This window comes from Benincasa hispida, chromosome 10, assembly GCF_009727055.1.
Source record: "Benincasa hispida cultivar B227 chromosome 10, ASM972705v1, whole genome shotgun sequence".
Lineage (NCBI taxonomy): Eukaryota > Viridiplantae > Streptophyta > Magnoliopsida > Cucurbitales > Cucurbitaceae > Benincasa > Benincasa hispida.
In genome coordinates this window covers 11,163,156-11,176,075 of record NC_052358.1, presented here as the reverse complement: position 1 = coordinate 11,176,075, position 12,920 = coordinate 11,163,156, and the positions used below count along the sequence as shown (strand labels likewise).

General features: G+C 32.0%; 1 protein-coding gene across 3 annotated transcripts; it reads right to left on the bottom strand.

The window, feature by feature from the left end:
- Window positions 1-5,935: 5,935 nt before the first annotated feature.
- On the bottom strand, window positions 5,936-8,829 carry LOC120087819 (receptor-like cytosolic serine/threonine-protein kinase RBK2). 3 transcript variants are annotated; one of them, XM_039044731.1, is made up of 8 exons: window positions 8,606-8,829; window positions 8,081-8,428; window positions 7,783-7,974; window positions 7,494-7,648; window positions 7,307-7,386; window positions 7,071-7,206; window positions 6,804-6,950; window positions 5,936-6,427 (listed from the first exon to the last, which is right to left on the bottom strand). In XM_039044731.1, the coding sequence occupies exons 2-8, from the start codon at window positions 8,406-8,408 to the stop codon at window positions 6,284-6,286; spliced, it is 1,182 nt and encodes a 393-aa protein (XP_038900659.1). In that variant the 5' UTR covers window positions 8,409-8,428; window positions 8,606-8,829; the 3' UTR covers window positions 5,936-6,283. The 3 variants fall into 3 exon arrangements, with proteins under 3 accessions (XP_038900659.1, XP_038900660.1, XP_038900658.1); XM_039044732.1 differs by having other exon boundaries at window positions 6,924-6,950; window positions 7,723-7,974; window positions 8,606-8,828; XM_039044730.1 differs by having other exon boundaries at window positions 7,723-7,974; window positions 8,606-8,826.
- Window positions 8,830-12,920: the final 4,091 nt, after the last annotated feature.

The following is a 12,920-nucleotide window of genomic DNA, read 5'->3' as shown; positions in this document are numbered from 1 at the left end:
AGAAATGGGTTGGACAGCCAGAACTTTACCTTGAGGACAAGGTAAAGATGGAGGGGGGAGGTAATGATAGGCCTCCAATTATGTTGCAATATCAAGAAAGAAAGAATAGAGGAGAGGCGGTTGAATCGGTTAAGGACTACTTTCAATTCTATTGGGAGAAGTGGAGGTTTGAAAGAAGAAAGAAACCGAAAGAAAGGGAACAGAGGACTTTGAATATCAGAAGTGAGGAAGGTGATCTCTCGAGAGTGGGAGTTTGGAAGTCTTTATCGTGCAGATTCAATAATAGTGTGTCACTCATCGTCTACATCTTCTATTAAGCGATCGTGTAGCCGAATCCAGCGATCATGTAGCATTTGGTAGGCGATCGTATAGAATTTGGTAAGTGATTGTGTAATATTTTGTAAGCGATCGTGTAGTATCTTGTAAGCGATCATGGGGTATTTTGTAAGCGGTCATCTAATATTACTAAGTGATCATGTAGAGACTATAAGCGATCGTATAGAGTTTTGTAAACGATCATTTGGAGTTTGATAAGCGATCGTCTAGTCTCTGTTTGTCTTATATCGTTTAATAAAAAATTCATTCATCGTTTAGTTGCTATTCTGGGAGATTGTACCAACTCGTTACGTTAATAAAGTTTTCCAAGAATCAGTGTCCTAAAACTCAACCCATTAAGAAATCAGCCGCTCATGATGAAAGGAAATGAATACATGGATGAATAAGAAATAATAGAAATCATGAATTTGATATATGAATAAAAGGTGTCACAATCTCAATGTCTCAATACAAACTTAATGGAAAACAAAAGAATGGAAGTTTCAAGAGATGGAAATGCTAAGTCGTCAGTCACAATCTTTTGCTTCCTTCGGCTATAATGGATGGTTGCATCACTAGTGCTGACGATGAAGGTTGATGGAGCTCTACCTCTAATCAGATAAGAAAATTGAGCTTTCACTCAAAATTCCTCAAATAGAAGATCGAAGGTTGAAGATGATGGTATTGGGGTTGATGCCCTAAATCTCATAAGGTTTCATAGTTTGTAATTGCAATGTACAAGCATTTTATTTATGTAATAAAATATGTGATGTTTTATTTCAAAATTAGTAGCATCAATCACAAACCAATAAACTAACATCCAAGGTTATCTTGTAGCTTAAACATGAATGTAGAGACATATGGGGATCATGTTTAAGTAATAACCTAAATGGTCTGTAATAGATGTATAAGTTAAGATACCTTATCCTGGTGACACTATGAGTATGACCAGCTTTATAGATGTTACAATTGTTGTAAAGTGCTACAAATGATCTTATCCTGACATTCATGTGGAGACATATAAGCGGGGATCTTCTATACAAAGGAGTTTGTATAAGACTGGACCATGAATTTTTTAGTCTCATTATATAACGTCGTTCATAATAGAGACTTACACTTCACCAGAATGACCATAGGTAACATGACCTAAATCCTAAGTGAGTTGTGAACTCCTGCCTATGAGGGCGATCCTTTGATTTGTATGGGTGAGAGTGGCCAGATCGTCGACTCAATAAGCCTACCATTTTGGGGATTCGTCTGATTGTGGAGCTGGGAACAAAGCTACACAAGAAGGAATTCACTCTTTCCCCAATGTTGGGACAAGTTGATAAATTGCTCCCTTAAGCACTGATTCCAGGGCTTAAATAATGTGGTGCCACACTCTCTCCTGTCCGAGAGGGGTTTGACAATAGTTGGGCTATAATTTGTTGTTCGTTATAGGAATCAGTGGTACTTGAGGAGTTAGATGTAACTATAGGGGCAAAATGGTCATTTTGGCCCAACTGTACTTATGAGCAATTTGTGAAAAGGTCATTGTACTGTTGATTGGTTATATCCAATGGACACAAAAATATATTTGTAGTGCAAAGAGTGCAACTGTCAGTCTTTAATCGAGTGCCCCGGATGGTGAATAATTTAATTAAAGAGTTCAAGTAATTATTCACGTACCATTGGAGCTTCAACCTACGTGTTCATGAGGTCCCCTTGGTAGCTCAATGGGAATAAATGAGAATCGAATCTTAGATTAATTTGAATTGTTCAAATTAATTGAGGGAATTAATTATATATGATATAATTAATATAATATATTTGATACATTATAATTTTAAGTAATTTAATTGAGAGAAATTAAATATTTGAATATGATTCAAATATTAGTTCTGTAAATTTGATTCATATAATTAAATTTAATATAAATGGAATTTATATTAAATATTTTTGTTGAGAGAATTAAACCATAGGTTATATTGTATTGGATACAATATAGAATAAGTTATATGTTATATTTGATATAACATATAGTTTAATATATATATATATATTAAAGTTTGTGATTAAAATTAATTTGGTGTGGGAGCCATTTTTGGTGTGGGAAAATTTCATCTTCCTTTTCTTCCTCTCTCTCAATCCCTTTCCTCAAAAATCCAAAATCACCAGAGCCCATAACTCCTGGATTCTCACCAAAGAATACCGAGGTCATCTCGTGGTAGTGCCCATTTGGAGTTGTTTGTGATTTGCACAGAGAAGAAGAATTACATGAAGATTGGTTCTTCAAAGATAAGGTTTTTGAAAGTCTTCTTATTTCTCTATTCTTTATTAAGCATGTTATATTTTTTGGTAGTTAAATGCAAAATGTTTTCTATCTCTATAGAATTATGGCTTTTGTAAAAATGGGAATTGGGACGATCCATCACTTTTGCTCAAGGTCCTTTCATTAGGATCCTTCAATTGGTATCAAAGCGATGTTAATGGCCCAATTTTTTCCAAAATTTCGGAACATCTTTTTATAGTTTCTGGTGGGATTTAAGTTTTGTCATTTTCTTCATGTGATGAGTGTTCTTGATGGATGTTTTAAACTATTGGATATTTTTTGAGATTGGCACTGTTTACTTTATTACTTTATCTTACATTTTAGTATGTAAAGGCCCATGTTTTGGGGCAATAATTTGTAATAGATTTTATAATTCAAGTCCTTGAGTCATTCGTGTCTTTCTGGTGCGATTCTAAAGAAAACGAGGCAAAAAAAGGTGAAGTTTCAAAGAAGATCGATTATGTACAGTAGGGGACTGTACAGTAGCGTCGCAACGTTATGCCCCAGTGTGATGCAATGGGTGGCGGACAGAGTTTTTTCTCTGTAGCATCGTGACGCTAGGGCATGGCATCATGATGCTCTAAGAAACTTGAGAAGCATCAGTTCGCACGTAGTTTGGATTGGTTTGGAGCTTATTCGGGTCCGGTTCACCTGGTTTGAGCAGTTCAAGGATCGTTCGGTGGCTGGTTGGTCTGGTTCGAGCGGTTTAAGGTCCGGTTCGCTTGTTTATGAACCGATTGATAACTATTATTGTAGTAGTTAGAGTTTTGATTAATTAAATTAATATAAGTGTTATATTAATTTAATTAATTGTTTAGTGTCCAATCCCGATCCAATAATTTTTGTTTATTAATTAAACATGTGATGTGTGATTTAATCTTATATATATATTATATTGTATGTCATATAGTACTAAATCCCACCATAGGTTATGCATTCAATTTCATGCATCATTTATATTGTAAGAGTTATAATATATGTATATGCATGATTTAATTGATATAGCATGTTCATGCATCATATAGTATAAATGTTATATATGCATGCATGCATTAATAGTATGTCCATGCATCATTTATGTTATAATTGTTATAATATATGGTTCAATGTATGTATGGATGTATGCTATTGTATGTTTCATTCCTTTATTATATAAATTTTATATATTTTAGTAATAAAATGAAATTGTATGAAGCATGACACTACTTTAATTTAATTTATAAATGATATAATTTAATAAAGTATGTCAAAACATGCATTGTATGGTTTTAATTTATTTCTTTTGTTTATAATTGTTATAACAAAATGAAATTAAAAATTAAAATTAATAATTAAGAGTTGCATGCAAACCTTAGGTTAATAATCATCTTTTAAAATTGTTATAAAACATGATTCACATAGACCTAAGATCACTTTTCTAATGAGATTAGAAATTTAAGTTTACTCTTTTAATCTGTTTAATAGGATTAAATTAATCTTAATTAAAAGATTAAATATTGTAACAAATCTATCTATTGTTGGAATATAAAGAACACATGTATAGTGGAAGCAAGGATCGATAACGTTCTAATTACATAAAAAACAAGAATAAGCATGAATAAGGCTTAAAAATTACAACCTTTGTACAATCTACCGCAATCTTCCTCTCCCGAGCTCGATCAATACCACCAATGGCAAATCCTCACTATTCTCCGATTGAAGAACACGGCTGTGAGATCGTTTTGTTAGTGAAGACAAGGGAAAAACACTTTAGTAAAAGGAGAGTAAAGATGTTTTGGTGGAAGAGTTTAGGTCAAAGGTCAAAGAAGCATTAGACTTTATAGAATTCAAAAACCAAACTATTTATAGAAAAAATACATGTGAAATTCTATCTTGCATGTCTTCCACCTCAAACTCCACTAGCATGTAAACTTTAGGTGTCAAGCTTGGGAAGTGCCACTTCAAAGTCCACTTGGTTAGTGGAAAGAAATTTGGTGGTTAGAGGTAATTTGGTAGAAAATATATGAGAAAGAAAGACTACTTCTGTTATTGAGCACTTCTATTTTTTTGGCTTGACAAATGATAAGACATGCCTCTTATTTATACTAGTTGGTGCCCATAAATCTGAGGCTATAATTTTGGAAATATTTGTATAGATGCCCAAAAATTGAGTCCAAAATGGCAAATGACCCAAAATTTTTTTAAAAAAATGTCAAATGACCTTCTGCTGATGACATAGATGATTTAAGTTATAAATTTATCCTTTAGATTTATTTCAGCCTTGTTCTTTTCTTCTTTGGCATGACCTTCGACCTTCTTTTTCTTTTTTTTTTTTCCTTTTTACTTCCTCATCTTCTTCTCCGGCGGGACGAACTCGGCGAAAATATTTTATTCTTTATTCTTGTTCTACCGATGATGCTCGCGACTTCTTCTCTGACCAACTTTAGCAAAACCAAAGTTGACAAAACTAAAGAAAATGAGAGAGAGATCGAGACCGAGAAAGACCAAGACCAAGACCGAGACCGAGACCGAGAGAGTGTGAGTGAGACTGAGAGAGACCGAGACCGAAAGAGTGAGACCAAGACCGAGAGAGAGCAAGACCAAGAGCGAGAGCGAGAGAGAGAGATGGAGATAGAGAGAGCGAGAGAGAGAATGAGAGAGAGAGCGAGAGAGAGAGCAAGAAAGAGAGAAAGAACGAGAAAGAGACAGAGAGTGAGAGTGAGAGAGCAAGAGAGAGCGCGAAAAAGAGACAGCGAGTGGGAAAGAGAGAAGGAGAGAGAGAGCGAGAAAGAAAGAAAGAAAGAGAGAGAAAGCGAGAAAGAGAGAATTGGGTCAAGAGAGAGCGAGAAAGAGAGAAAGAAAGAGAGGGAGTAGAAAGAGAGAGAGAAAGAAAGAGAGAGAGAGAAAGAGTGAGTAAGAGAGAGAAAGAGTGAGACCAAGCGAGAGCGAGATACTTTTCAGTAGGCGCGCCAGTGTATTTTAGTAATTTCACCTGAATCATTCGGCTTTTTTTTTTTTTTTTCAAAAATTGGGTCATTTGACATTTTCGGCCCAATTTTTGGGTCATCCGTATAAATTCCCCTAGGATTTTTCCAACATACTCATGACCTGATGGTTACAAATGTCTCTCTAGAATATTCTCTACAATTATATTTTTTTTTTCTCATTTTTTCTAAATAATTCTTCAATCTACTCTAAGCATCTCCTACCAATAATATCTGTAGAATATTCTAATAAATATTTCAAAAAATTAGGTTTTTGTTTGGGCTAGGCCCAAATACTTCAATCCGAAATCAAGTTTATATTTCAACGTGACAATGACTAGTAAAATAGTGATACATGTGGCAAAACTTGCACATTTCAATTATATTCCTGTATCTTATTATGCCTTTATCGTTCAAAAGTTTCCTTTTATACATTTACTAGGCATATGTAAGCAAAATTTGTTGCGACACATAATTTTAAACAAAATTTGACAAGAACCTACGCCCTCTTTCTGGTATTTATTTTATATTCTGATCATAAACAAAGCTTGGAATGGAGAGCATTTGAATCTGTATTCCCCAATCCCAGCTTGCAGCTTCCAATAGCCACATATAGTAACTCTGTAGTCGACCTCGAGCCTCCACAGCACAACACGGCCATGCTCTGTCTTTCACTTGTCATGAAACCAACCTCCTATAAATGTTCCATAAGAACATCTCTCAATCTTGGCTGTTCCGCTCTAAATAACTCTTCACGAAAAGCTCTTCGAAGGAAAGGTATCTGAATTTTTCTGGTCCCTCTTATGCAGCTCAGGTCTCCAGTCAAGATCTGAACGACCTGCATATCAGATGTTTGGACAGTGATGTTATTCTTGGGCTTTTGTGTTGGAGTACAGGGTGTTTTGATGTCAAACATCAGAGTTAAAGCAAGCTTCCAATGAAACATCAAAATGTTTCAAAATCAAACGTTCCTGCTCCATAACAAAAATCATCTAATCCAAAGTACTAAATGCAATATCTAATTCCAACTTCTATACCGCTAGATGATAAATTATTATTCATAATCCAGGCCACTTATTCAACATCTATTAGTTTAAGTGAAAGCTGCAACATGAGCTAAACTCGACAATAAATGACATACACTCTTTTCCATGAGATCGGTTGTTTAAATACGAAGGTTGTAATTTTGAGAAATAATAAAGACAACAACATGCCTGACTCATACAAGGTCTCCGAATGGAGGATTGCTGAATGCATAAAGAAGCAGCAAGAAGAACAAGATTCATCTGTCGTGAATTATAATTTGTTGTAAAAGGATCAACAAGTTCTCTCACATTGTTCTTCTTCAGCAACGGCTTTGCCTGATCAAGGTAGAAAAATCTGAATTAATCAGTAGCCATCCGTTTGAGATGATTGAACCAAACTTTGCAACCTTGGCGCATAAGCGAGTACTTAAGTGGCAAGAGAAGTCGGAAACTCACCCACAAAACAAGACTTTGCTGAGAGTAGTCGAGAGCTCGACGTCCAGTGACTAGCTCCAATAGGAGAACGCCAAATGCAAAAACATCAGTTTTTTCATCTACTATACCATGTGATAAATACTCCGGAGGTAAGTAGCTACAAAGGCAGTACGAGGAGGAATAAGAGTTGATGCGTGTACTCTTTTATATATGAACACTACTGGTAAACAAAAGGATGACATATAAGATTCACAAACCCAAATGTGCCTTCGAATTTTGATACTATATGATGAGTCCATTGCTTTGGCAGCCACTTTGCAAGCCCGAAATCACAAATCTGTTGGACAATTATTGTTGGACTTTATTTGTATTGTACACACCATGTGAGGAGCACTAAATGATTCAGAAACATTATATCTGGATGGGGGAGAGAGAATTAATTACCTGAGGCTCAAAGTCTTCAGTGAGCAAAATGTTAGCGGCCTTAATATCTCTGTGGATAATTCTTCTTTGACATCCTTCATGTAGATATCTTAAACCCTCTGCGATTCCAATGGCTATTTTATACCGAATGTTCCATTCCAGCTTCTGCTTCAAACCTAGAGAATGGCCAATGTTTAAAACTTGAAAAACGAATTATTACCATTTAGCAAATGATAGCTAAATCAATTACCATGGAGAGTAGAAGCTAAACTCCCATGAGGAAAATATTCGAGAACTAAATGCATTCCACCTTGGATTCCATAGCCAATTAACTTAGCGGTATTGGGATGGTCGACGTGGGCCATTATTCCAAGTTCAAGTAAGAAATCACCAATATTCTCATCAAAATTTCCTCTTGTCAGTCTTTTTATGGCCACAACTTGTCCGTTCTTCAAACATCCCCTGTAAACCTCAGCATAACCCCCTTTTCCAATCAGATTTTCTACACCCAAAAAGAAGTCGCTTACCAAATGCAAATACGCACGCCAAATTAATCGGGAAAAAAAAAACAAAAAACAAAACAAATGATGTTTTAGGTTCACACGGACCAGGGCTGAAATAATTCGTCGCAGCCTCGAGTTCTCGCAGAGTGAAATTCTTCCATGGCGAGTTGAAATTGCAGACGTTGGAATCAAACCCAAAGTGAAGATGCAAAGTCTCTCTCATACTGTTGCTCAGTTTTTTGGAGAGCTTTAGCACACTTTGAGGATGCAATTTACTTACAGGTTTCCTGGATTTCGACCTCAATAATTCGAATATTCCACGCCAAAAGGAACCTGGTTTGTGCAACTCAGACGAAGTTGATTCGGCTCCTGAGCTCCTAAAGTAGTCTTCAAGAATTCCGGTGGGTGAAAACGAATCTACCTTCTCCTTCATAATTCAAAATCAAAAAGACCCTACCAGAAAAATATAATAATAAAGCATCGTCAGGATATTAAACATTCAAATTCCACACACCGCACCCAAGTTATCTTACCTAAACTACCACTTGTTCTTAAATTCACCATGAAAACTTAAAAGTCATGAATAGAAGAAGTAAACCGGAAAGAAAAGGGAAGAGGAAAGGAAGGTACCTTGCAGAAAAAGACGAGTTGTCAGATATTTGCCATTTGAATGAGCACTAACAAGAATGACTTGTTCGTAAAGAGAGGAAAGAGATTAGAATTGGAAAATGTGCACATGGAAAGGAGTTAACTCCAACTGCCTCAATCTGAGGTTCTGCTTCAAGAAATAAACGATGGTTCTTTTTTTTCTTTTTTCTTTTTTTCCTTTCCCTTCTTGTTGACAATAAGCAAAATTTAAGCTATAATGTGAAGAATCCAAACCCAATCCAAATCGTGAATTCTAAGATTCGTAAGGAGTAATCATCACACATAATCATGAAAAGATATCCCAACATTTTGTCCTGGATGGGAGTAAAAAACACTCTTTTAGGAACATTTAAATTTCATCATTTTAACAAATATACGTTAATAAATAGATCTATAAAAATTTTATAGGACTTTTTTTAAATATAGAAAAAGAAATCAAAATATTTATAAAATTTGACGTTGATAGACACTGATGGACTTCTATCAATGTCAATCAGTGATATTGATAGACATTGATATAAGTGTCTATCAACATCTATCATTGATAATTCAAAAAATTTGTTATATTTTGGATAGACCTTTATAGAAGTCTATCAATTTTTATCAATATCTATCATTGATAATTCGAAAATTTTGTTATATATTGTAAATATTTTTAACAGTTTTACCATTTGAAATAATTTCCCAATTTTTTATATTATAATTAGATTCAATATTTCAATTATTAATGTAATTTTTTATTTACTTGGTTAAATTAAATTTTGATTAACTCAACTCTAGATAATAGGTTAACTAGTTTCTTTGAACATCAAATTATTATCAATATGTAAAGATAGTGACAAAATCTATTTTGTAAATTAATGATTTTTACCGATATTTTTTTGTTTAATAAAACACTTATTGACGTTATACATTTTTCTTAAGGTTAAATTATAATTTTAGTGCTGAACTTTCAATCTTGGGTAAATTTTATAAAAGTGATTAGTAGGTTAATGAATTTTTCTGTTTTACATTCAATAGATCCGTAAACTTTAAAAATTGTCTAACATGTTCTTAGATATTAGGTCTAATAGGTCCATTGGATTTAATTGTAACGCTAATCTATCTTTAACCTATTCAATAATTTAAGATTCACAAATGTATCACTAGACACAAAATAGAAAGTTAACTTATATATATGATTTTCTTTATGTTTAGATCTATTAGACACAAAAGTAAAAATTTGAAAACTAATTAGGAGTTTAAAGTTTTATAAATGTCTGGGAATACAAGAATGTTTAAGAATAAGATTTCAAAGAATCAAAGTTGACTATGTGCTTATTATGCATGGAAAATACTATCAAAATTTTATGAATAAAAATTTGTTTGTATATAATTTATGAAATTAAGTCTGAAAATTTGATATAATTTCAAAAAATTAATTAATTAAACAATAAACATCATTCAATATATTTTTAAATTAATTAATTAAGAATCAAATAAAAATTTTAATTATAAACATTTGTAAAGAGTAATTCATAATTAAAATTAACCACTTAAATATATTAATGATATCATATTAATTATAATCTAATACCTAATCCTTTTTATAATAAATTAAGTTCAAAATCAGTAATTTTAATTAATTATATATATATATATATATATATATATATATAATGAAAAATGAGAAAATATATAAATGATAATAGAATATTAATAAAGAATGATTAACAATCATAAATATAATGTGTTAATAATAAATAAAATAATAAAAATTAATCACAATAAATAATTAACTGGTCATTAATAATCAATAATTATTATATATTCGTAATGAGATCAAATAGAATTTCATTTCAGTAAATTATAGTTTGACTATAAAAAAAACAATAAGTAATCAATTATAATTATTGAAAAATATGAATTATTGTTCTAATTAAATTTAATTAATACTAGTTTGTTAATTAAATATATTTAAGATATTATTAGCTAATTAATTAGGCTCTATTTGGTAATCATTTGATTTTTTATTTTTAGTTTTTAAAATTAAGTCTACAAACACCCCTACCACCTCCAACTCTCTTGTTTTGTTATCTACTTTCTATCCATGTTTTAAAAAACAAAGTTAAATTTTCAAAATTTTCAAAAAAAAAATGTTTTCAAAAGCTTATTTTTGCCTTTTTTTAATATGGCTAAGAATTCAACTCTAGTATTTAAGAATGATGCAAACTAATGTAGGACAATGTGAGAAAATAAGCTTAGTTTAAAAAAAAAAAAAAAAAACTAAAAATGAAATGGTTACCAACGGGGCCTCAATAATTTTAAATAAGTAATTACATTTATTTAAAATTTGTATGAAATTGTAAATACATGTTATTATTGATTTACTAAAACAAATATTTGTATTAGTTTTGTTAAATTAATATTAACAAATTAATTAATTAACTGTACTCAAAATAAAATTATATAAAAAATGAAAAAGAAAAGAGGGAGAAAAGAGAATACCCACAGTTTTGGAAGGTAAAAAAAATTCATCTGCAAAAAAAATGATGCTTAAGAATAGTTTAGTCCCAAACAAAATGTTGAAAACTGTGAAACAAACTTAAATTTTGAAAGTGTTGAAAACTATGAAACAAACTTAAAATTTGCATGTATATGTCAATTCTCATTCAAAAAAACCTCCAACCAAAGATCGTTTTAACCGTTTATATTGTGGCTCCAGGAGTTTGAACTCCCCGTGCTTCATAACTCCTTTCCACTACTCGTCCCAAATGTCCCAAATGAAAAATTAAGATTACTCATCACTTAGACACAAGATGTTAAACAAGATGCCGAAGCACTTACTGAGACAAAACAAAATAGTAAACAGTAAATCAATAATAAACACATAGGGTTTAGTAACTTAGTTCGTCAATATACCACCCACATATAAGGGGTAGTGTGCCTAGAAAAATTAATTCACTAATATTAAAAGTCGAGTATTTACATTGTAATACTTATCTGTAAAGTAATGACATTTATAGTGACTCTCGTAAAGTCTAACTCAATGATCACCTAGGCTCCCCCTAGATATGTGAATCCTTCTCAAGAGAAATTAGGCTCCCCTAAGTATGTAAATATTAGTGAATAACACTTCAGTTTCCCTCAGTATATGAGACTCCTTCTCTTTCGATGTTATCTTTCATCTGTTTGTGAAAACACTTCACTGAAGAAACTTAGATTCCCCCTAAATTAGAGAAGTCTTTCTTTTGTAATGAAATCTTAGCTTCCCCAAAAGATAGAGAATCTTTCCTCATGAACTAAGTCTTAGACTCTCTTTAAGACCATAGACGAACTTGTTGTTCTGTCTTTTTTGGTAGACTTTTTGGATTGCAAGATGTAATTTAGTGATAGCACAATAACGTATTGTGAAGGTCAACCACCACAAATACACAAGAACTTTTTATCAAAATTATCAAATGTGACAACCCTAATTGCAAAAACTTGTATATAAATACGCGTAACGGAATAAGGAAACACTTCCATACGTGATCTATAGACCATAGACAAGAAAAGAATTCGAGAAAAATAGTCTACAAAAGTTTCAAATAAGGAAAAAAAATAAATTGCAGAAGATCTTTTCTGTGACATCTTTAACATCTATAACACCACAGATCATCACAAAACTCGAATCAATGCTTTAAACAAATATATGCCAATATAAAAACTCTAACAACTAGGTTTATAGTTTAACCTTTTTTATGTATAATTGAGGTTCACCGGAGAATATGATACTTTGGTTTCATACTTGAGATTTATTTGTCCTATGATTTCAACTCAATCGGAATGTGAAAGGAATTGGGATGGACGAAGTTGTACTCGACCGAGAGAGAGAGAGAGAGAGCGAGACCATCATTAAACATCAATGACTGGTAATTGCTGTTGCCTTACGAATACATTAATCATTTACACATTCTTTGCTTCCCACTCATAATAATTAACTATATCAAATATAGTTCACTTGAATTAAAAGTAAAATTATTCAAATAAAATTAATCCTAAGCTTTAGGGTATATTTCAATCATGGCTGCCAATTTTTCAAAGTGTATTGACCTCGAGTTTTATATATATTTAGTTAACTTAAATTGAGATAATTACGCGTAGGATATTATTTCATAAAATATATGTATCATACTTCTATTAAAACTGTCTCAATGTAAATAAAACTTTAAAATAAAGTTTAGCGTTGGAAATTATAAAACAATAATATGGGTTTTAATATTCAATCAAACATAAAACTAAATATATGTAATTCTAATTTAATTAAATTAAAATT

Coding starts and splice junctions, on each gene's coding strand:
- LOC120087819 (XM_039044730.1), bottom strand. CDS start 8,408: ATGAAGGAGAAGGTAGATTCGTTTTCACCCACCGGAATTCTTGAAGAC. Junction 7,649..7,722: donor TTTAGCTTCTACTCTCCATG/GTAATTGATTTA, acceptor GCCATTCTCTAG/GTTTGAAGCAGAAGCTGGAA. Junction 7,387..7,493: donor CTGAAGACTTTGAGCCTCAG/GTAATTAATTCT, acceptor ATTGTCCAACAG/ATTTGTGATTTCGGGCTTGC.